General features: G+C 33.1%; 3 protein-coding genes and 1 long non-coding RNA gene across 5 annotated transcripts; 2 read left to right on the top strand and 2 right to left on the bottom strand.

Moving 5' to 3' along the window:
• Window positions 1–1877: 1877 nt before the first annotated feature.
• LOC117918274 (protease Do-like 2, chloroplastic) lies at window positions 1878–12614 on the top strand. Of its 2 annotated transcripts, XM_034834787.1 has the most exons (21): window positions 1879–2129; window positions 2210–2335; window positions 2587–2637; window positions 4055–4128; window positions 4300–4363; window positions 5752–5796; window positions 5917–6024; window positions 6750–6827; window positions 7509–7575; window positions 7765–7823; window positions 8098–8197; window positions 8637–8716; window positions 9565–9621; window positions 10295–10398; window positions 11018–11105; window positions 11207–11292; window positions 11396–11420; window positions 11576–11647; window positions 11758–11808; window positions 11894–11954; window positions 12037–12614. In XM_034834787.1, exons 1-21 carry the CDS (start codon window positions 1950–1952, stop codon window positions 12279–12281), a joined length of 1821 nt encoding a protein of 606 aa, XP_034690678.1. In that variant the 5' UTR covers window positions 1879–1949; the 3' UTR covers window positions 12282–12614. The 2 variants fall into 2 exon arrangements, with proteins under 2 accessions (XP_034690679.1, XP_034690678.1); XM_034834788.1 differs by lacking the exons at window positions 11894–11954; window positions 12037–12614 and having other exon boundaries at window positions 1878–2129; window positions 11576–11684; window positions 11718–11782.
• On the top strand, window positions 4373–5473 carry LOC117918277. The gene is made up of 2 exons (XR_004651832.1): window positions 4373–4890; window positions 4969–5473. It is a non-coding gene; the product is annotated as an uncharacterized LOC117918277 (long non-coding RNA).
• Window positions 12529–15156, bottom strand: LOC117918275 (probable indole-3-pyruvate monooxygenase YUCCA10). Its single transcript, XM_034834789.1, has 4 exons — window positions 14519–15156; window positions 14204–14437; window positions 12896–13018; window positions 12529–12813 (listed from the first exon to the last, which is right to left on the bottom strand). Exons 1-4 carry the CDS (start codon window positions 15134–15136, stop codon window positions 12652–12654), a joined length of 1137 nt encoding a protein of 378 aa, XP_034690680.1. The 5' UTR covers window positions 15137–15156; the 3' UTR covers window positions 12529–12651.
• A 3165-nt stretch (window positions 15157–18321) lies between these two features.
• Window positions 18322–20089, bottom strand: LOC117917545 (probable indole-3-pyruvate monooxygenase YUCCA10). Its single transcript, XM_034833857.1, has 4 exons — window positions 19430–20089; window positions 19114–19347; window positions 18884–19006; window positions 18322–18599 (listed from the first exon to the last, which is right to left on the bottom strand). Exons 1-4 carry the CDS (start codon window positions 20039–20041, stop codon window positions 18435–18437), a joined length of 1134 nt encoding a protein of 377 aa, XP_034689748.1. The 5' UTR covers window positions 20042–20089; the 3' UTR covers window positions 18322–18434.
• Between the last annotated feature and the right edge of the window lie 4275 nt (window positions 20090–24364).

Here is a 24364-nt window from a genome sequence, read left to right as displayed (position 1 = left end):
TCCAAAGTAAATTTTAAATTCATTCATACTAGTTTATCAAAGTTTTTTTTTTATAAAAAAAGACACTTAAATTTGTTGGGAAATTTTAAAATAAAATAAATCATCTTTGTTTTTTATAAAAACATATTTAAAAGGGAAAAGTAGGTTTAATTCACTAATTTGAAGAAATATAAAAAGAGTGTCTCAACTTTTATAATCGCATTTTATATTCATCAATTTAAAAATATATAATTAAATAATTTTTTTCTAAAATATAATTTTACGTGATAATATAAAATAAAAAAATTAAAAAATAATATTTTATCATTTTTATTTGATAAAAGTATATTACCAATAAATATATTATAAATTTTTTATTTATAATAAATAAAATATTTATAATTTCGATTAATAATAGTTTTGTATTATATATTATATAAATCTACTCATATTCTTACCATTTTTTCAATAAAATTGAATAAAAATCTCGTTAGTTAACATCAACAATAAAATAAAAAATAAAAATATAATTAAATAAAAAAATACTTCAAAATGTTAAATACAATTAAAACCTAAAAACTAAAAAATTAAAGAAATCAAATATTGATTCTTTATATATTTTTAACTATTTTTTGGTATATATCTATATTTTCTACTAGTGTTTTAATTAAATAAAAGTTAATATTTTTTATTTTTATTTTTATTTTTAGTGTTAATGCTTTTTTAATTTTAATTATATTTGAAAATTTTAAATTTCTTATTTTATTGATGTCAAATCAATTCCTACGTTAAAAAAAAAAAAAAAAAAATTGTCAATTGGGGTTATAAATCAACATGTAAAAGGGTTATTTCAGTAAATAATTTTTTATCTTACGAAAAACCATATCTATTTTAAAATATTTTATAACCCAATGAAAATAAAACTAATTTATAAATCTCGAGGTTATTTTCTCTACTATTTTTGCACTATTTGAAAAACGTAAATATAATTGCAGTTTGACAATTTGACCCCTATCAACAAAAAAAAGAATTCTACAAAACATTTGCTATAAGACGAGGAGAAAAAAATTCAACAAATGGGAATTCTATTTAAAACATGTTGTCTCTGTCCTTTTATAATATAGTAATTATTTTTTTTTAAAAGGAGATTATGAAGCAAAAAAACATGCGACTTCCATTGAGAGATGGATTATAATAATTTTTAAAACTAAACTTCATAATGTTTTAGAAAATTTGATAATTAAATGATTGATTATAAATTACAAAAAAGTAATTATTTTTTAACATGCTATTATTTTATCCATTTTACCTAGATGGAATAATCACCTTTTTAATCACTATCTCATATTTAAGCATCTTATTTTTTTAAATAAAGATAAAAATAGTAAATTAAGAATATATCTATTAGTTTTCAATAGATAGAGATTATTTTTCAACCGTGAAAATTATATTTTATTTGATAACTATTTTTAAAAATAATTTTATATTATTTAAAACAAAAAACATATTTGATGGGTTAGAAAATAGAAAATAATTTTTTGTTATTAAAAAAATAAAACATTATTTTCAAAAAATATTTTTAAAATTGTTTTCACTTGTTTTATTGTTTGAAAAAATAATTATACAAATATAAAAAAATAATTAAAAATAAAATGCTACATATATGGTTAGTTTTAAAATATAAAATATAGAAAATAAGTTAGAAACAATTTTTGTTTTAAAAAAATATTTATTTGTTCCCCCTCTCCGAACTAATTTTGGGTCTTCAAAATTCCTCAAATCCTACGTTGGATAAAACCTAATTCAAAGACGTGAATGTCAGAACAGCTTCTAATTATAATTAAACCATGGGCGCCAAACCTAATAATTTATTTAGTCTTTTAGTTTTTTGATTTTCTTGCAGACAAGCGGATAAGAAATATCCGAGAGCAGCCACCATCCTCACCCTCCTCCTCCGCCCAGCTGCTCAAATGGCGGTTGCAGCCACCACTTGCTCTTTCTCTTCTCTCGCCTCCGCCTACACTTCTCGCTATTCTTCCATTTCCTCCCACCGCCGCCACCTCTCCACCTTCTCCTGCAGATCCGCTCCCAAAGCCATCAGCCGCAGCAACAAGGGAGCTTCGTCATCGCCCAATAAGCCTCCCAAACAGGTAGATAAACCCTAATTTCTCTATGTTTCTTTCTTTCTTTTGTCGATAGCTCTTTGCTAATCGCTGTTTTCTGGGTGAAGTTTGGTGGTGGATCGGGAGAGGATGAGAAGAGACGAACTCAATCCTCGCCGTTCAAATCGTTTGGAGCCCAGTCCCAGAGAAAGGACAAGAAGGGGGTTTCCTTTGACTTGAAAGAGCAGCAGCAGGTGCGTTCCATTGCGCCATTTCTGTGAAGTTCTTGTTGATAGGGTCGAGTTCAATTTTATGTTCTTTTTTCTTCAATTTAGTCATAGTTAGTAATGATGGAGCATTTTCTTCTGTTGATGTTTGCGTTTCTTTTTGCCCCATGTGTGTATTTTTATTGGTTTTTTTTGGCTCTTCTCTGTGATGGGATATGAATCTCTTGTGCTACCGGCTCCAATTCTACCTTTTGATTCGTACCCCTTTTATATTCCAGGTTGAAACAGGGAATCTTCAAGATGGAGCTTTTCTTAATGCTGTGGTGAAGGTATAGTTTTATCCTTTTCTCTGCTTCCTGTTCTTTCATATGCATTGTAGTTTTCTTCTCCTTCACCTATGCTAAGTGTTTAATAATTTAGACAATGCATTTCATTCTCAACTATTTTCATGTGTGGATTTTACATACATTCATATTAGGAATGGTTTAAATGCATGGCACTACTGTTCCAACGGGTCTAGCTCACCTGGTCTTATCATATGTATTGGGAGTCTATCATCACAGAAGCACTTGATTGGACGGCCATGTCATTTGATGAGTACCCTTTATTTTTCTCTGGATAGTTGCCAATCCATTGTTCCAAAACATCTCAATAAGGTGAGGCGTAGCTGCCAATATATTATTCTGACAAATCTCAATTAGGTGGGCACTAAGAGTGATAACTTTTCAGTCAAATCCTACTACTCTTGTTTAGAGCATGGGCGATCAAAGCCTTTTCCAACAACTTGTGTTCCAACAACGGTGAGCTTCTTTGCATGGGAAGCAGTTTGGAAAGGTATTTTGACCATGGGCAATTTAAAGAAGAGAGGTTGGACTTTGGTGGATAGGTGTTTTATGTGCAAAGATGAGGAAGAATCTATAGAGCACATCGTCTTCCACTGTCCCAAGGCAAGAATTCTATGGCAGCTGGTCTTCTTATTGTTTGGTATTGCATGGATGTTGAGTTTTTCAGTGAGATCAACTCTTTTAAGTTGGAATGGTTGTTCTGTCAGGAAGAAACAGAAGAACGCATGTAAAGCTACTCCTTTGTGTTTGTTTTAGACTATTTGGAAAGAGAGAAACAGGAGGGTGTTTGATAATGTAGAGCTTACTAATCAAGAGCTTAAATCCCTTTTTATGGGTAATTTGTTGGAGTTGGTCAACGGGGGTTTAAAGGATGTATCTATGTCTTTGGTAGATTTTGTAGATTGGTTAGGCTGTAAGGGGAGGGATTGTTTTTTGTTTCCCATCATTTTGTTTTTTTCCTTGGCACTCCTCGTATATGTCTCGTCTACTTTGCGTGCTATTCTTTTGGTGCTTTTTAATATATTGTTTTCTTACTTATTTAAAAATAAGTTTGATGAGTCGGATCATTTAAGTATGTCTAAATTTGTCTCTGTGGAACACCAAACTCCTAGATTGAGCTCATAAGTCATTCTAGGCAAAAAAGCAATATGATGTTCCAAAAAATGTTTTTTATTTATTTATAAAAAGTAAGTCTTTTAAGTAATTTTTGTGATTTGTTGTATATGCAGTCATTTCATTTCCCAAGTGCTAATCTCGCAACTGTCAATTTGCAGTTGCATTTATTTGCTATTTATTGTTTGTTTGTTTGTTTCTTCTTCTTCTTTGTTTTTCCTTAATAATTTCAATATTGAATATTTGCTGTGCGTTGCTAATCCTTCTAGCTTCTTTAATACTTGTCTAGGTTTACTGCACCCACACTGCGCCTGATTATTCCCTTCCTTGGCAAAAGCAAAGACAATATACGAGTACTGGAAGGCATGTTAGTTCTTTATCTGTTTGATACATTTAATTTTAAAAGCAAACTCTTTTTCTGTAAAGTCTTGGTTCTTTCAATTTTTTGGAATTCCTTTCCTTGGTGTTTTGCACCTTTTTTTTTGACAATGTCCTTCATCAGGAAATATTTGCTGAAATTTTTTCTGTATGCAGTGCTTTCATAATTGGGGATGGGAAACTTTTGACAAATGCACATTGTGTTGAACATGCTACCCAGGTAATCCTCTAAATTCTCCAACAACTGATATGGTTAATCTTTTTTTGTGGAAGGCAGAATGAATTAAAAGAAATGCCAGAGAGGGCAAAATCAATCTACACGTGCAGTGTACCAGAATCACCCAGGAAAAATGGGAGAGAGAAGAAAAAAATAAGAACTGGAGCTAACACTGAAATTCTGCTTGTACAGTTATGAAATCAAGAAAGGAGGATTCACTATTCTCATTAGATTTAGCTGCCGGACAAATAAAATCTTGATTTTAAATGATCTCCTTCTAACATGGGTAGCTCAACAGCTTTTCTGAAATTCTTTTGTTGCACCCTTTTTCAATGCACCAAACTGAGCAGTGCACTGCTGTCCGTCACACTCTGCTTTTTTGCTTCTTAGCAAACCTGATATTCAGTCTTAAAAGGGCTTTCCCTACTATCCTTGGAACGTTGTTGCTTACAGGATTCAAAATTTGAAACTTCCTTGACCAGAACAACTTTATGATTTTCCCTTAGGAAGTCCAGCCCACAGGAGTTGAGGTATTTCCACTGACCATTTTGATGATGTGAATTTGGCCTTCTCTAAACCTAAGGGTTTTGGGAATGTGATCAATGCAGAGGCTCTAGCCCTTCTTGAGGGCCTTAGAGAAGCAAGGTATGTGGTGAATTGATTTTTAGTGGAAGGACAGTTCCTTATAAGGCCACAATCATTGAATGAGCTTCAGAGAATACTTTGTGCTCTTTGAGGTTAATTTACACTATATGGGTGCTTGAGAGGCTTGTATCAAGGATAATCGTCAGCTTCAAATGGCTTCCAGGAGCTGCTAATGAAGAGGCCAGTCTTTTCAGCTTGACGGGGAGCCCTAATGTTAGAAGAGTATAGAGGGCATTTTTACCAACCTAAATTTAAGTTACGTGGTTTCTTTTGCCATGAGATTTAATTCTTCTTCTTCTTTTTTCTTCATTTTTGGGGCCTGTGGACGGGTGGGGGGTGTGGACATTTCATTTCAATCCCCTTCATTGAAGGGCTTCTCCTTGTACTCTTATTTCATTTCAGTTCTCTTTGTTGAAGGGCTCCTCTTTGTACTCTTGCCTTTTGTTTTAATAAACCTTCATTTTTTTTTCATAACCTTCATTTTTTTCATATAAAAATATATTTATGAAAAAATTGGTCTGCTGTTTTTTCAGCACTTGTTAATTAATATATTAATGTTATTGCCTAGCAAAAAATAAAAATAAAAAACAAAAAATCTTAGTATAGTGTGATAGAGTTTTCATTGTTAATTTTCCTTTCTGTTAAGTGGTTGCAAGAATTCCTTTCCTTTTATGTTCCAATCACTTTACAGCATGATATGTATGCCATGAATGCCTACTTAAACCATGTTACTTTCATGGCTGCAGGTCAAAGTGAAGAGAAGGGGAGATGATACAAAATATGTGGCTAAGGTATCACTCCTATGATTTTCTGTTAAAGTTTATGAGTAGTTGCTTCATTATTTACTCTCACATTTCAAGTTGATTAGATGTTGCAGCTTACTTTCCTCTCAGTGATCTAATAATGTACAGGTTTTAGCACGAGGTATTGAATGTGATATAGCTTTGCTTTCAGTAGAAAGTGAAGAATTCTGGAAAGGAACTGAGCCACTCAATTTTGGACGCTTGCCACGTCTTCAGGTTTTAATTACCACTTTCTCCAGAGGAATCGTTTCATTGTGAATCCTGTTTGTCCTCTTGTGTAATGACTCTGGCTTTATTTTGAAGTGTTCATGTGCATAATTAGTGTATGAATAAGCATGTAAATAGCCATAAATCAATATGTAATTAGCTAAGAACCTTTTTAAGTCTTCAGAGTACCTATATCCTTTTGTTGAAGGAATTTCCTATGAAGCTTATGTAATAAAGATGGATGACCAAACTACCATGCTTAATAACACATCAATGTGTTAGGATGCTGAATATTTAGCACATATTTCATGACCCTTTAAACTGTTAAAAAATAAACTAGAATCTCTAACATGATGTTAGAAACTGCAACTGAATGAAATCTAATTTAATCTTAACATCAAATTTAATGGGTTGAGGAAAGTCTTCTTATGAGTTGTCTACATGATAATTCCTCGGCATCGTATCTCTAATTTGTTTATGAAATGAAAAACTTAGTGAATTTTTCATGGCTTAAAAATCTAATTTAATCTTAACGTCAAATTTAATGGGTTGAATAAAGTCTTCTTATGGGTTGTCTACATGACAATTTCTCAGCATCATATCTCTAATTTGTTTATCAAATGAAAAACTTAGTGTATTTTTCATGGCTTAAAAAGTCTCTACTCCTATATTATAAGTGTATGTTCTGGGTGAAACATTTTAAACTGTTTTTTGTGTTACTTCTCAATTGGCAGGATGCAGTAACTGTAGTGGGATATCCGCTTGGAGGAGATACTATTTCGGTTACAAAAGGGGTGGTATCGCGCATAGAGGTTTGATCTCTCTCTGTGGTCATTTCTTTGAAGAAATCTTCTTTTCTGCTCTTTTTGTTCAGTTCTTCCTTTGTTGCTAAGAGGTTTGATTTGTCACATCAAACTGTTAAATTATCATGCCTAGTATTTTCTTGATTCTTATGTCAGGATTTTCAGCTACTGTTTCTTTTGCTTTGTGTGTTTTTCACTTCTTAGTGATAGGATTCTCAGTCCTGTCATCATCTTCATCTGGATCAAACAGGAGTCTTCTATTAATCATAATACCCATACAAGTGCATAATGCCCAATAACTGCACAATGCCCCAATTTAGGCATGCAGAATTATTAGTTAAAACAAGAACCAATGTCTCTTAGAACTAGGGGCCTTGCGATAGGAAAAATTGACATGTGAATATTTATTCTGTTCAATTTTGATGGAAACTTAAGAGCCAAGTGATGGATGTGTATTATTTCATTAAGCATCTTTTGATGGAACTTCAAAGTTGCTTGGTACTTTTAGGATATTACTTCCATTTTGTTGCCAGTAATCCTCATTTATGTTGTTGTGAGAATCTTGTTCAAAATATGCATGCTATTTCAAGTAGCTAAACGTTTGCACTGTACCAACCTTTTCTTTTTGTCTCTTTGTTCAAGGTTGTTTTTGAACAAAAATATCAAGGTTCTTACGAATTTTATATTCAGGTTACATCTTATGCTCATGGTTCATCTGATTTGCTGGGCATTCAAATTGATGCAGCAATAAATCCTGGTCAGTGGTGCCTAGCAACTATATTTCTAACCTAATTTATTGGAAGTTTTCTGATACATATATATATGTATGTATGTATGTATATCAACAAAAATATATATCAGAAAAAATTCTTTATCTCCCCTTGAAAAAATGAATTTATTTTATTTTGTTAGGCATGCTATGAAACTTTATGTCTTAATATTTTAGGTAATAGTGGTGGTCCTGCGTTCAATGACCAGGGGGAGTGCATTGGAGTTGCATTTCAGGTAGATTTTCTGGCATGCTATGAAACTTTGTGTCTTAATATTAATTGGTTCTAGATTCTGGGATTCATGTGTAATCTGCAATGTGGGAAAATTGACCCCTATGGATACTACCCTGGACAAAAAATCCGGCATTTTTTCTGAGTGAGGTCTTCTCATATTTTAGTTTTGTTAATTAATCACTCTCCATGTGTTTATATTTGTAATTGTGCCAGTCACTCATTTTAAGCGTGCTATTTTTCCCATCATAATGTTTTTACAAGAAATTTCCTTTTAGGTTTTCAGATCTGAGGATGTTGAGAATATTGGATATGTGATTCCAACTACAGTTGTGTCTCATTTTTTGGATGACTACGAGAGAAATGGGAAGTACACTGGTAAGAAACTCTTATTGACGGCTTGACCACATCAAACTATAGGGACATTAAGGGTTCTTCATGCAGATAACCTGCATTACCTCACTTGGGATCTGCCCTTAGAGTATATGTTGAATCTTCACAAAAGATTGATAGTGCTCATGCATGTAGTGTGCTTTGAGGTTCAAAATGGCTAAAGTATAGACCTGTTATGTTCAACTTTTTTCAAGTTAAGTTAATTCTACGATACTTTTTTCAAGTATAGATCTGTATAAAAATTCATTTTGCATGACTCTCGACGGTTGTTTTGAATTCTATTCAATTGTTGGTATTTGGTTTTACTTTTCTTTCTAAATTATCGGCCTTTGTCCTTATTGTGATTCAAATATTGTAAAATTGAGCTTCCAAAGACATGGAGTCATCCTGACTGCTAAGTAATATTTTGCTAATTAACTTACAGGTTTTCCTTGCCTTGGAGTATTGTTGCAAAAGTTGGAGAATCCTGCACTACGTTCTTGCCTAAAAGTTCAGTCGAATGAGGTTCATATCTTTATCTACTCATATGGCTCTTGGGATCAGTATGATATTAGGTTTTTGCATGCTTGCAGTGATATCTTTCTGTACTATAAATCTTTAATGTACATTTCTTAAATGAAATAGTTCTTGATATTTGTTTGCATTTTGTGGGGTGTACGGTCTTTTCTTTCCATGATAAATGTTAATAGAATCATGCATCTTCATTTTTTTCGTTAGCTTGTGATAGGACTAGTGTGTTGCTTGTGGTGGTGAGAGTCATGGGATTTGCTTGTGATAGAAGGAGGGAATTCAAGGTTGAAAGGAAGGTGGTTCTCTGGATTTTGTGTCTTGGAAAAGGTTTTATTTATTTACTCTCTTGAAGGTCTTTAAGGTGCTGATTGAGTTGCATCTAGGAGTGAGTCTATCCTGCAGAGCAGCTTCTCACACTTCTGGGAGTGGAATATAGGAGAGGTCTGGGAGGTTGGACATGGTTAGATATGGGGATGGGGAAGCAATTGAAAATATGAAATTTGGGTAATTAGAATATTGGGACAGGATTGAGTGTATCATGAATGACAATGTGTCCTGCAGGGGAAGAGTGACCATTTGTGCTGATAGATTTGTTCTTATTGATGAAGCTTGAGAAACTTTGAATGCATTAGCATCTGAGTCTACTGCTCAAGCATATTATGTCATCATTGTTCTTTATAAATGTATATTTGATCAACTCTATAATGAGTAATAATGTAAACATATTATGTGCTCTGGTAGTGCCCGAATTTTCGAAGTTCATTTGTATGTCATCTGTTTCTACTAAGTGCTAAGATCCGAGCTTTCTCACAACTTCTCATAATGACATCTATTTTTTGCAGGGTGTACTGGTGCGGAGAGTTGAACCCACTTCTGATGCAAACAATGTCTTAAAGGAGGTACAATTGACATTTTTTACTTCAGGAGCTTACAGTTAAATGAGTTGGATGCCTAGTTAGCACTCGCCCATGAGGATACCTTCCTTCACTTCCATAGTGCTTTTTTTTTAGGATACTTCACTTCCATAGTGGTTCTTGTCAGCATAGTCAGTCCAATGAATATTAGGATAATAACAATATTATTTTTCAAATACTTTTCTGTGGTGCTTGCAATATATTGGATGAAGGAATTAACATGCTCAGTTTTTCACCTGTTGACATTTTAATCACTATGCAATATAACAACTTACAGTCTATAGAATTCTGCCAAATAAACACTGAGGACACAATAAGTGAGGTAAAGGATTAGCTATTTAAGCCTGTAGAGAGTCAACAGCTAATAATATACAGTGCTCTTTTGGTTTTGTAAAAAGTTTTTTTTTGTTTTCCAATGGTCAGTTTTTATTTATTTATTTTTTAATGCATTCTGCAATTAACATAGATTATTGGCATCTTTCCTACATTTTCCTTTTTCTGTACATTTACTTGTTCAAATGTTCTTACAGTTCATTTAGTATCAGTAACCTAATAGCACAATTAACTCAGGCTTCTGGGTTTTTATAGCCCTATTAACAACCTTTAATATTTAAATATTTGAAGTTCAGTAATGGTTTTAGATTGTATGCTTTTCCAGGGGGACGTGATTGTAAGCTTTGATGGTGTTCATGTAGGCTGTGAAGGAACAGTGCCATTCCGGTCAACTGAGCGCATTGCATTCCGTTACCTCATAAGTCAAAAGTAAAATATCTTATCCTCTACAGAGCAACTGAAGTAAAAGCTGAAACTTCTTTAGATCACATCTTTTTGTTTGTTGTATATTGGTCTGTTAGTCCTGCTTTTACTTTGGGGGGTTCTCCATTACTCAACTGCTCCTTTGGCATGGGGTGCAGAGAGGCGAATTGTTTTACTCCCACATCAACCTTTCTTCTATGGGGATCCATGCAGGGTTAATTTTTGATGGAACATAAAATGTGATGTTGGCAGCTAGCCATCTGATCCTGATCAATCTAATTCATAGCATCTTCAGAGGATATTGTACTTGTGGTTAGGGGCTAGCCCTGCAGTCAAGTCTTGGCTTTGCATAATCGGTTTGATCGGACCTGGTTTTACCTCTTGTCGTTGATACCTTTTATGATCATCATCCGTAGGCATACCTATTAGGCAATTTAATTTTCCATAAACTACCATTATGGGGTTGCTGGTTTATCCTTATTTTACAGTCTTATTAATTTTCTTCTTCTGGTTCTTCCTTCCCCTCCCTCTCTCTTTTCATTTTTGTTTATGTTCTGTGTCTAACCTAGGTTCAGTAAAGTAACAATTATCTTAGCTGAGGGGTGTTCTAAATTGTCTAATACAGATTTACAGGTGATGTTGTAGAGGTGGGAATTATCAGAGCTGGTGCTTTTATGAAAGTTCAAGTAGTTTTAGATCCGCGTGTACATTTGGTATGCCATTAGAATCTTGCTTTATTTCAATAATGATATTTTCATATTTCTATGTTTCGTTGCTAACTAATGCTCTGGATCCTATATGCCTTTACCTCAAGGTTCCGTATCACATTGAAGGAGGTCAACCTTCATATCTAATAATTTCTGGTTTGGTGTTTACCCCCCTCTCGGAACCACTTATAGAGTATGTTGGTTTAGACTCCAGCCTCTTGAAAGTGCACTTTTAACTTTCAATGTATGTGTATGCTTGTTGTAATGCTAATTTATATTTGTTTCTGTGTTGACAGGGAGGAGTGTGAAGACACAATAGGAGTAAGTTTTGGATAATAGATCACACCTTTAGGCATGGTGTTTATATCAAACTAACATTCTATGACTTCTTGCATTATTTATACTATAAAAATAGTTTTGCTTTCTTTTCCTCTTTTCAAGCTTAAGAGTTTATTAGTCTTTTTCTTTCTGATCAGTTGAAACTACTGACAAAGGCACGCTATTCTTTGGCAAGATTTAAAGGGGAACAAATTGTGATCTTATCTCAGGTTAGTTAATAATTTTTCCTATAAGCACATACACAAGATTTGAGATCTTACCCCATGTTCCATACACAAGATTTGAGATCTTACCCCATGTTCCCCCTTTTCATTGATAGGTTTTAGCAAATGAAGTAAATATTGGGTATGAGAATATGAGCAATCAGCAGGCAAGTAATAATTTAAATGTTGCCCCCTTATCTTTGAGATGCTTTTGTGGATTTGCATATATCATGTGACCTAAAATGATGGCAGGTTCTGAAGTTCAATGGGACATGGATTAAAAACATTCATCATCTGGCACACCTTATTGATTGTAAGTAACGTCATCCCTATTTGGTTAATGTTCTTTCCTTCCCAATTATCGTTATTCTCATGATTGTTTGGTCATTGCACAGCTTGTAAAGACAAGTATTTGGTTTTTGAATTTGAAGACAATTACCTTGCTGTTTTGGAAAGAGAGGCTGCTGCTGCATCCTCTCCTTGCATTCTCAAAGATTATGGAATACCGTCTGAAAGATCTTCTGATCTGTTAAAACCATACATGGACTCCTTGGGAGATAACCGATCAATAAATCAAGATTTTGGAGACATCCCAGTCTCAAATTTGGAAATTGGTTCTGATGGACTCCTGTGGGCATAATCACCATAACTTGAAAGGTCAACCTGAAGCTTCCCTTTGCAGCCACAACTGCACCACAGCCACAGCTTGCAGGCTGTACAAAGACCGATTGGTAGCATCACAGCTTTTATTGACCCTTTGTGCCATTATGAATAACATGGGCTGTAACCTTAAAAATTTTCTACAGCCTTTTTTTTCAATACATTTTGGGAGAGTGTAGATGTGTGCAGAAGCAGCTGCAGTTCGGCTTGAAAGCATTGTTGTATTGATGTTGGGTCCTCTGGAAATGGTACTTATTTAAGTATTTTTATGATTCTGTCCAAAGAGGAAATAAAAATACACCAAATTTTCTCATCCAAATCCATCTGGGTTTATGCGCTATAAAAGTAAATTACAGTAGTGTCTTAATATCATTTGCTATTTTCTCTGCATCCACACGAGCTCCAGTCAAGCCTCTTCCGGCCAATCCGGCACAATATAAACCCTTCTTTCCCTTCCAGTTGTTAGGAGGCATGAGCCTTGCAAACCCATTATCATCCAAAAGGTCATCATCCTGCTCAAAACAAATGAAATTTTTACCCCAGGAGGATCAAGAAAACTGTATAACAAATGGATGCTGACTTGTATTGACTCACTTTAAGCCACTTATTTGTTGATCTCTTGAAGCCAGTGGCGAAGACTATTACATCAAATGGATGTGACTCGCCGTTCTTAAATACCACTTCACTGCCTCTGATGCTTGTCAGTGCTGGCAAAACCTGGGTATGTTTTTTTAATTATACAAGCAATTTTATATAATCTGTAACTGAATTTAGGAAGTGGGCAGCAGTGGAAGAGGTCTCTTGGAGGTACAACCAAGAGAATAATTATTAAAAAGAGGAAGACAAAAACACCAGGTTTTAACAAAAGAAAGCTATTGTTCATGAAAGGGGAAACTATTGGACTAAAATTAAGGTAAATAGTGAAATGTTATTGGAGGATGTAGACATAGAAGAGGGAGTATAACTGCTTTCCATTGCCTTCTCCCTCCTTGAGATAGGAGAGCGGGGACGGAATATTAGTGGGGTGTTTTTTTTGACATTTTGGTGGAGAAAATTTAGAGTCCTTGGAGTCTCATTTGTTTGAAGAGAAAGATTTTGTAGTCTTCTTTAGTTTGTGTGGGGATAAAGCCCTTGATTCAGATCATGGTTTTTTGACAATTTAGTTGGGATTGGTTTGGTTTTTTTGTAGAGCTCTCTGAGCTAAGCTCATTCAAAAGAAGCCTCAATGCCACCTTTATAGTGTTAGTTAAAAAATAAAAAAAAGGTATAAAACACTTGAAGGACTTCAACCCTATCAACTTAGTGAGGAGCCTACATAAGCTTCTTGCAAAGGTTTTGGCCAACTAAAAAAGGGTGATGTGTAAAGTGGTTTCAAGTTCAACTTCTTAGCATGCTTTTGTGGGAGGCAAACAAGTCTGGGATGCAGTTTTCATAGCAGAGGAAGCAACTAAACAAGAACTATAGAAGTTGAGTCATATGTAAGTTATATAGCGAGAAGGCATATGATCACATCAATTAAGGTTTTTTCTTAGTAGATTTTTAAAAAAGAAAGAAAAAAAAAGGTTTGGTATCAAGTGGATAAGGTGGATTAAATGGTACATTTTTATGACTCATTTTTTTAATGGAATGTTTTTGGATTATCATTTTTTATTCTTGTTAGATTGTCATTATCGTTGAGTGGTGGTTATTATCGTGGAAGAATATTCTAAATATCTCCCGTTTTAACTTCTCAACAATGCATTCCCCTAATTAGGAAAGCACAGTTGAGCTAGTACGGATCCTGTGCTATGACAAAGGGAAAAAAACAAACACGAGAGCATTTGAAAATACGGAAAAAGCGAATTAAACAATCAAACAATCATTATGTATGAAACTAAAACTTTCTCAAATCCTCTCTGTTACCTGAATCTCACCGGACTTGATCTTCTTGTAGGTTCCGAGATCAATAATTGGATACTTTCCATACTTGGCTTTCACAGTAAAGGGACCCTCTTCATGCCTGCTTATGCCATATTTGGTCAAGTCTCCATACATAATCTTACTTAGCATAACAGTCAAATACTCCACCATGTTAAAGGGAAGATATCTTGCTAGAAACAGCCCCAGCTGCATGATCTCCTTGGAAAGAATATGAACCTGCATGACCATTCACAGTAAAGGGACCTTTCACAAAAATCAACAAACAAAAAGACCCAGATGATTAGAACACAAATTTACCGGGCTGCGAACAACGATTGAGGTCTTGGCTCCATAATTTGAGAGGTCTAATGCAATCTCCATGCCTGAATTCCCAGATCCAACAACCAAAACAGTCTTCTCAGCATACTCTTTTCCACACTTATACTGAGTCGAATGCAGAACCTCTCCTTCAAAACTACTCAACCCCTCAACCTCCGGGATGAACGCATCGCTGGTTTCCCCACTAGCCACCACCAGGAACCGACAGGAATACTCCTCGATCTCATCGGAGCCACCATTAATAACCCTCACCTTAACCTTCCATTTTTCAGTGACTTCATCAAAACTTGCAGACTCCACCAATCTATGGTACACAGGACTTATACCAAAGTGAGAGACATAGTCCCTCAAATACTGTATGAACTGAAGTCTGGAGGGGTATGTTGGATAAGAAGTGGGCATAGGCATGTGAGCGAGCTCACAGGCTTGCTTAGGGAGGTGAAGATGAAGGCGGTCATATGATTTTTTCTGCCAGAGGGGAGCAAAACAATCTTCTCTTTCAAGAACTATGTTGGGTATTGAGAGGACGTTAAGGGAAGCTGCAGTTGCAAGTCCTGAAGGTCCTGCTCCTACCACTATTACCACAGTTTCCTGCATTTTCTTGAATGACTCTGTTTTTTTCTTTGCATTTCTATGAGTTTTTAATAATTTTAAGTCTATCAATATTTTTTTCCAATATCCGTCGATATATCTAAATATATCTCCGATATATCTTATATATCCGTAAAATCGAAATATTGATATATCCGTGATTACCGATATTTTCATCCTTCAACGTATCCTTAATTTTTGAATAATAAAAATAATATTACAAAAAGTAAAAGTAAAAAGGAAACGTGTAGACACCGAAAAGAGCCTCCTCGTCATCCGAACCCAACCGGTGGTGCTCATTTTCTCCTCTAAAGTCTCAATCCACGACACAAAAGCCACGTGTCAACACTTATAGGAAGGGCCACGACAACTCACCAAATCATAATTGTAGGTGCACACCAGTGACCAATCGAAAACGACCTCAAGTCGACTACCCTCCACTCACGGCCAAGAACACCAGGTCCACCACCATCGCCATTTCCCACATCCGTCAGGTAAGTGGTAACCCACAGCCGCTGAAGACAAAAATGGTGCGGCCCCAAAGTTTGGCTGCAATATCCCTCGGCGAACCCAACGATGAGGTTTCGCATGGACTCGTCACAATTAATTGAGCCTTGTACGCCTTGACAATCTCATTTGATTCTGTCTCCGACGCTAAGTTTTGACTTTTTTTTTTTATAAAAATTATGAAAAAATAAATAGAAGCATTGAAACGTTACAAACGGACATAATATTTTTTTATTGAAGAGATTTTCTATCTTTTATGGTTCGAGAAAATGCCACGATAGAAAATGTATAGTTTTTTTTATTATTATTATTCATCATTTAATTAATGAATAAATTTTTAAAATTTAATATTAAAATAAATATTATTTTTATAAATAAATTAAATATAGACTGAAATAAATTTATTTTAATTTTAAAATTTACCTTATTTATTAAGAATATCAACATAAGTAAAGACTCAATAAACTAAAATTAATATTTGTTTTATGCCTAATATTTATTTAATTGTTTTGAATGATAAATAACCCGAGATAATATACATTTTTGAAAAATTGAATTGATGTCACATCTTTTTTTACATCTCCAATACTTCTTATTCATATAAACACCATATATTAAATAAAATATTTAATTCATATTTATCATATATTACACCATAAATTTAATCATAATGTCAAGGGTTGCGGCAAAAGCATCATTGGTGATGTCATTGAAGAGGAAAAAAAATTTCAAGCCACCACAAAAACTTGGAGATGTCATTGTAGACAAGAAAAACTTGGGCACCACTCACGACCGCCAACAAAACCCTAGCCACCACTAGAGATGTCCTTAAAAATAAGAAATCTAAGAAGGGAAATAAATAAAACAAATTAAAAAAGAAAAAAAAAAGAAAAAGGATTTTGTGTGGGAATTTATTTTTGAAACTTATCCGGTTGGTAATTCGTTTCAAGAAATCGACGAAGTCAAATGATCCAAGTTGAGTCAATGTTAAATTATAACTTGGCTGTCGAAAATGCTTTGGACATGTCTTAAAGGATACCACTCAATCAAATCATATTGGAGTTAGTTAATACTTTGAGCATGACTGAAAGGTTGAAATATAGCTCTTGTGGTCTAATCCAACCACCAAAAGTTACATATGTCAACTAATCTCCTACTTTCATAATCATAAGGGTCTTATAATTGTACATTTTATTGTGCTTCCGACAAAAGGTATCATATATCAAATCATTCCATATGGTCCCCGAGTTTAAGACAGTTACGTGATGTTTATTTTTTTACTTAATTCTAAATACAACTTTAATGATTAATAGTGTTAAATATTAGGTTGTTTATTTTTGTAGTATTTTATTTTTATTAAGTAGTAAAAAATATAAAAAAACCAATATGTTATTTTTTTTATTTAGAAAAAATTACATATTTTGGTTTTTTCTATTTAGTAAAAAGTTTATAATAAGTCATGAAAAAATAGAAAAACAAACAACTTAAATTCTAAAAATAAATTATTTTCAATAAAAAAAAAAAACAAAAAAAACAAACACTACCTTAGTGATGATAAAAATTTTATCACAATTATAGTGTCATGTAGTTGCACACTTCTTTTAACCACGACCATAAATTATTATTATTTTTTTAATGATCATTTAATTGGGAATCATAATACCACATTCACATATCCCGTTAAAACTTTATTGATATTTCAAATATAATTCAATCGTGACTATAAAACTTACAAAAAAAAGGAAAAAAAAAAAAAAAGAGAAAAACATTTGTCCTAGGAGTAGTCCTTGTTGGGTTGTGATCCAAGAAGCCTAATTATCATTTTGCAAGCCCATGCAAGTTAAAAGGAAGGCCCAAGTATCCATGGAAAAGAAATGTTGGCCCTTCAAAGCCTAAGTTAGGGCATCTATGAAAAATTAACAAAATCTCATGCATTCGTTGGCATAGTAAAGATGTGTGCATTGATTTAGAGTCTAGACTCACCTGTTAAGAAAATGCATGAAAAAAAAAAAAACAATTGATAATGAATTAAAACTCAAGATTATTAAATTTACCCGAGAAAATAAGTCTAGCGTAAAACTTAGGTTGGTAATTTGTGTTGATGGATCGTATAAGTGTTGTGTTAAAATTTTTGTGTATAAGAGAGAACATATACAATTAAATCAAATATAAATGTAATTTTAAAATTGAACTAATTGAATAATTACATTCATTAAATAAAATAAAAATTTATAAGTGTAAATGAAAAATTATATATAATTAAATTAAATGAGACAGAAAATTAAAATTTTAATTTTATCTAATTAAAAAATTATATTAATTGATTATTTGAAGAAATGAGCTATAGATATATTTAAAAATGTAAATATATATATATATATATATATATATATATGTGTGTGTGAATATGGAAGTTTGTATAAAATAATATTAAATAAAATTTAATATTAAAATAATTATTGACTAAATAAATTAAATATAATTTAAATATTAAATTATAACTATAATGATAAAGCTTTTAAATATTTTATTTGGGCCCAGTTGGACAATGGGCCGGTCCATAGTTTGCTCAGTTATCTATCCTTCATTTCAGTTATCCGGCCCAATTTTGAGCCCGCTAACTGCTATCCATTCCATATGTGGAATCAGCTGATTAACCTTATTTTATGTCACAATTATTCTTATGACGAAAAGCTATATGAATGAATTATAGAAGAAGTGAAACAACTTCCGACCAAATAAATTATTCTCCAAAAAAGGGAGAGTTTTATTCAGAAGTGAATACACTTTCGAAGCATCACAGCTGTGTCTTGATATCATTAGCTATGTTCTGGGCATCCAGGGCAGATCCATACAGGCCTTTTCTTGCCAGTCCAGCACAGTACAAACCATTCTTTCCCTTCCAGTGATTCGGAAAACTTGGCTTTGGAAGTCCATCCTCGTTCAAAAGATAATCATCTCCCTATCAAAACAATGAAGGTCTTAGAATCAGAGTCGAATCATCGGGTCGGGTCAGGTCGGGTTAGGTTTGGGTTTGGGTTTCTATAATCGAAACGGTCAACCTAAATTAAGAAACAATCAATCTTTTTCATTCTAATATCAAGTACTTTGTCCAAGCTTAAATTTTTATTTATTTATTTATTTATTTTCAAATTTGGATTTGGGTCAAATTAGGATAAATTCCGTATAAGTCCATCAATCTAAACTGAAGCATTAAATGGAGGAGGATTGTCTTAATGAATTTACCTTAAGCCATTTGCTTGTGGATCTCTTAAATCCAGTAGCAAAGACAATAGCATCAAATGGATGTGATTTGCCACCCTCAAATACAACCTCATCACCTCTGATGCCTATCAGCTTCGGCAAAACCTGTCCGAAATTTAAAAATATAAGATCAAGAATATTGCTAGAAAATACTTGGTTGCTTTTATATGATTCAAAAATTTTGGACCTCTGTGTGTGTGTCTCTCTCTCACCTGAATCTCGCCGGACTTGATCTTGTCGAGGGTGCCGGTGTTGACAACAGGGTACTTTCCATACTTGACTTTCAAAAAGAAGGGACCCCCTTCAGGCCTGGTTATGCCATACTTGTTGAGATCTCCATAGACGAGCTTGCTGAGAATCACCATCAATGAGTCCACCATGTTGTAAGGGATATATTTCAACAACGCCAGCCCCAGGTTTACCATTTCCCTTGAGAGCATATGAAGCTGCATACACCCAACATACAGTTTAGTACCAACCATGGAGGAAAAAAAGAGACAGATCTAGATCAAAAACATGTAGAATTACCGGGCTTCGAACAACAATCGAGGTCTTGGCACCACAATTTGATAGATCCAGTGCAATCTCCATGCCAGAATTCCCGGACCCAACAACCAGAACCTTCATGTCGGCAAACTCTTTTCCATTTTTGTATTGGGTCGAGTGAATAACCTTTCCGATGAAAGTACTGAGCCCATCAATGTCCGGTACAAAAGCATCGCTCGTTTCGCCGCTGGCCACCACCAAGAACCGCCCGGAGTACTCCTCAAGCTCACCGGATTCTCCATTTCTCACCACAACATTCCATTTTCCCCTGGATTCATCAAAGCTCCCGGACTCCACCAATCTCCGGTACATAGGACGAATGTTGAAGTGGTCGGCATAGTCGTCCAAGTACTGAACGAACTGCTGCCTGGACGGATACTTGGGCCAATCTGCCGGCATCTCCATGTGCGGGAGCGTGCAATACTGCTTCGCCAAGTGAAGATGAAGCCTGTCGTACGCTTTTTTCTTCCACAAAGACGCACAGCAGTCTTCCCTTTCGAGGATAAGATACGGTATCGATAGTTGGCATAGGCACCCCGCCATGGCTAACCCAGATGGGCCGGCTCCTACAATAATCACAGCTGCTTCCGGCATTCTCTTCCTGTACAAGTATCTTGATGACAAAGATTAATGGAAGAAACAACCAAGAATATGAAAAGGAGGAGAGTTGAAGCGGAGGTATTTATAGGGGTTTTGTGGACAATATCATAAAGGAATAGTCATAAACTGCTGGATATGTTCCTTGACGTGTAAACTAGAGCAATTAATACTATAAAATGTGAAATGAGAAAAAGGGTTGGTTGAATTTTCTAAAAGAAGAAGTGGAAGGGTCCTCAACTTTTTGTAGTAGTTGATCTAGAATTCTTATGACCCTGATGTTGAAATGCATGGTTTGCAAGTGCTAGGGTTAATAGTTATGATTATATGTGGGGAAGGTGAATACTCAATCAAGGGAACATCATTATTGGCTCTCTTTTTATCTGCCAAGCAACCATACTTGGTTTCATATTATAAAGATTTTGTCAAGTGACTTTTGGTTGGTCCCCTAGTTAAAGAGTGGCATGACACATGATAAATCATTTTAGAGAAGGGCTTATCAGAATGGGAGGATTACCCTCATGTTTATTGTTGTTTACTGCACCCTCAATTGCCATTCGTGAAAAAGAGCGTTGAATATTTAATACTCTTCATTTGTTATTGACCATCACCTAATCGACAAATTAGTTTTATTTTTTTATGAATTAGTGTCTGTTAGAGAAATATTTAATAAATGATTATCTCAATTGCCATTTGTAAAAAAGAGCGTTGAATATTTAATACTCTTCATTTGTTATTGACCACCACCTAATCGACGGATTAGTTTTATTTTTTTATGAATTAGTGTCTCTTAGAGAAATATTTAATAAATGATTCTCTTATAAACACTTCTAAGTAAAAGCATTAATAAACATGCTTTTATTTTGTTTTATTTTATAAAAATACGGATAAAATGATATTTAATTATACCTAACGAATGAAGTTTTGTTGGATAACTTGAAAATGAAGTGAAGAGAAAAATTATAAGGCATCCAATTCATATCCACCCAAATTTGGATATGGGCATTTAAAAGTATATTAAAAAAATATTGAACAAATATATAGAATTAGAGTATAAGTAAATAAGGTGGACAAAAAATGGAATCATAGTACAAATAATGAAATAAATGAAAATTTTGAACAAATCAATAAAATTAGAGTATAAGTAGTAAATAAGGTAAAAAAAAAAAATGAAATCACAGTACAAGTGAATGAAAATTTTGAACGAATAAGTAAAATTAAAGTATAAGTAGTAAATGAGGTAGAAAAAAAGTAAAAAACAAAATCACGGTACAAATAAATGAAAATTTTGAATAAATACATTAAGAATAAAAGTAGCAAATGAGGTGAAAACGTATTTTCTTTTTGAAGAAATTTTCAAAAACCTATTTATCAAAGAAAATTTTACCAAACAAAATTTTCTAAATTAGAAAGTTGTTTCGCATTTTAAAATGGAAAACAAATTTTTTTTAGTTTTGAATTTGCATAGAGGTAGTTAGCTCAAATTACATTAAACTATGATAAGAATATTTCCTAAATATGAGCATTAGATTATTTCTAAAGGGGTTATTTGGAGGGAGTGGTAAAAATAATCACGAAATTAGAAATTTGACTCCTCAGTGAATTTTCTATGAATTTTCCAAGGCATTATCATTTTTTTACTATTTGTCCTTTTGATTTTCTTCCAAAAGTATGCCAATTTCATTTCATATTTTCATCATTGTATCCAACTTTCTCTCTATAACCCACTTTAATTTCTTTCCCGTAAAGTGCTAGCATACTTCTATTTCCAAGTCAATCTCTTTTTGTTGCCACCATCTTTGTCATGAAAGACCCACCATAGTCTTGTCTCTAAGTTGGTAGTTCTCTCCCCACCACGTTAATCTTTCTATTTCTTTTTCAAGTTATGATGCCCTATGAAGACCCGACTCTGTCACAATTTCTCCTAACAAACTCTGGTCGACTTGACCCTTAAGGTCTTTCTCTTGTGTTTTAATGTGGTACGAAACTTTACTTTCAAAGAAATATAGATAAAAGAGGGGATATAATATTTACAAAGTTTTTCTTCCGTTTAATATATTATTCATTTACATTAAATTCTGCTTAAGTTGCATCTGAAAAAAGAAGTAAAAGTTTTAATATGAATATTTACTTGGATTGTGCCGGAAATAAGCTTATTTCAGATGACGTAATTGAGATTAAGATTTCAATTAGAATGCTTAACTCAATTATGCTAAGATTAAGTTCAATTTAAAAATAACTTAAATGAGATGAAATTATCAATAAAAATGTCGGTTAAATTTTATTTTTAAACTTTAATTGGAACTAAGTTCTTAATCAAAATATTCACTTGGACTTAATTATAGCTGATTAGGTTTTCATTCCAAATGTTTCAAATCTATCTATTCTCATATAAAATGTTGAGATTGAACCTATTAAGTGAATTCAACTTGCTAGGTCATAAAAACATTCATATATATAAATAGAAAAGAAGGTCGCAATTTTACTTAATCTGAAGGCACATATTTTCAAAGATTTTATATTGATCAACACCTACTTTCTTCTTTTATGTCTTCAACAGATTGTCTTATGTTCCTTAATAGATCACTTTAGCTTTGTAAAAAGATGAACCAACTAATGCACCATTATACCCTTCCATTGAAAGGACTTTTAAGAAGCTTTCTTAAAAGATTTTGAGAGTTTGAATATTAGGGCAAAGTAATGGCAATATACTCGATTATGCACATTATCATTCTAACTCTTAAACTTGGTAATTTATGGTATAACCCTAATAGATCTAGTTAAAGCAACTTTAGAAAGAGATCTCTTATCAAAAGACAATTTTCAGATCTTAAGAAATCATTTTATTTAAAAAAAAAATCACTAATATTCCAGTTGGCTAAAGAGGGATGTTAGAACCATGCCCAAGCTTTTGAATGCTACATAGGGGGTTGTTCCTCCTTTTTCTTCAAATTTTTGCTTCATTTCTAATTCTTTTTACTTTTAACTTATCATTACTTTACTTTATATTTCCAAACACATTTACCTCATCCAAACTCAATTGTTGAGTGTTTTGAAATCAATCACAATCATTAACGTCAAAGAAAGTAAGCTCAATCAAACTAGTGTATAATAGGAATAAACCTATCAACCTAATCTAAAACACTATTATCTATAACTATTTATAAGAAATATATATGTGTAAAAGGACCAAAAAAACATCAATTTCACCATTCAAAATTAATAACTTAGAATTGTTATTAAGTAGTTTAAATTTATGGTATCATAGTTCCACTTCAATTTAAGGTTTAATTACAATTTCTTCTAATACGACTCAAATTTCATTTTGAATGAGTAAAATGATTTGCGATGCACAAACTGGGAAAATTAAGGGAATCCGATCAAAGCATATGCTTCATAGGTAGAACTCCTAAACTTGTTTCTTTTAACTTCAACACCCTTTTGTAGATCAAACAATGTTATCTTTTAACAAATTATTTTCTATAGATACCTCTTGAAGTCTTCTAAACCATCAATAAATTGAACCTATTGTAAATGCATCTGTAGGGAAAAAAAAAAAAAAACCCCTTACCTAGTAAAACATGTTCAAGAAAGCATAAAATTGTCAACTTCACTATACTTGGTTGGAAATTGATTTCTCTTCTAACTTTGCCTCCTTTATTCTCTTTATCATTTTTTGAATCATATTGATATAATAACATATGATAAACAATTTGAGAAAAAGATTTCATATTTGTCATACCTTAGAAGTAGCCAAAGCAAAATATTTTAAACATTTCTAATCACATTGCAACCAAATTCTTGATCTTGGTATTATCAATGGCAACAATACTATTGTAAGTAACTTTGGAAGAAAAATGACCTTTTTATTTGTATATTCTATACAAAAATTATTTTAAAAAAATGGTAGTATACAAGAACACATATACTATGCTTTCCCATAAGGAAAAAATATATTAACAATTAATAAACTTAAATACATATGACACTACCGTAAAACCTTTACAAACACATACACAACAAAGACAACAAAACATATGCAACAACCTTCTATGTAAATAAAGATACGAGGCAATCTCGTCTTCTTATTATCAAAGAAATGGGTGATGCAAAAGTTATGTCTTTAATAAGTAATATGACTAATATAGAAGAAACAACAAGTTAAACAAAATTTTGCACAAATGATAAGTAATGTATGTGATGTAATAATAACATACAATATAGATTATGTATATGATTGAGTCTACTTAAAAGTTGTTTTTCTTTGTTCTTAGAAATAAAAAGCAGTTTTTCAAACTCAAAAACACTTTTGATAACGTA

The sequence above is a fragment of the Vitis riparia genome, chromosome 7, assembly GCF_004353265.1.
Source record: "Vitis riparia cultivar Riparia Gloire de Montpellier isolate 1030 chromosome 7, EGFV_Vit.rip_1.0, whole genome shotgun sequence".
In the NCBI taxonomy this organism is placed as follows: domain Eukaryota; kingdom Viridiplantae; phylum Streptophyta; class Magnoliopsida; order Vitales; family Vitaceae; genus Vitis; species Vitis riparia.
Note: the sequence above shows the minus strand (reverse complement) of the source record. Positions and strands in the feature narration are given on the sequence as shown.

What these genes read in the sequence shown, in the direction of transcription:
- LOC117917545 (XM_034833857.1), bottom strand. Translation starts at nt 20,041, where the DNA reads ATGCCGGAAGCAGCTGTGATTATTGTAGGAGCCGGCCCATCTGGGTTA. An exon ending in CGATTGTTGTTCGAAGCCCG is followed by an intron (nt 19,348 to 19,429) that starts GTAATTCTACAT and finishes GGGTGTATGCAG; the next exon opens with CTTCATATGCTCTCAAGGGA. An exon ending in TCAAGTCCGGCGAGATTCAG is followed by an intron (nt 19,007 to 19,113) that starts GTGAGAGAGAGA and finishes AATTTCGGACAG; the next exon opens with GTTTTGCCGAAGCTGATAGG.
- LOC117918274 (XM_034834787.1), top strand. Translation starts at nt 1,950, where the DNA reads ATGGCGGTTGCAGCCACCACTTGCTCTTTCTCTTCTCTCGCCTCCGCC. An exon ending in TAGATCCGCGTGTACATTTG is followed by an intron (nt 11,106 to 11,206) that starts GTATGCCATTAG and finishes CTTTACCTCAAG; the next exon opens with GTTCCGTATCACATTGAAGG. An exon ending in AAATTGTGATCTTATCTCAG is followed by an intron (nt 11,648 to 11,757) that starts GTTAGTTAATAA and finishes TTTCATTGATAG; the next exon opens with GTTTTAGCAAATGAAGTAAA.
- LOC117918275 (XM_034834789.1), bottom strand. Translation starts at nt 15,136, where the DNA reads ATGCAGGAAACTGTGGTAATAGTGGTAGGAGCAGGACCTTCAGGACTT. An exon ending in CAATCGTTGTTCGCAGCCCG is followed by an intron (nt 14,438 to 14,518) that starts GTAAATTTGTGT and finishes ATGGTCATGCAG; the next exon opens with GTTCATATTCTTTCCAAGGA. An exon ending in CAACAAATAAGTGGCTTAAA is followed by an intron (nt 12,814 to 12,895) that starts GTGAGTCAATAC and finishes TGTTTTGAGCAG; the next exon opens with GATGATGACCTTTTGGATGA.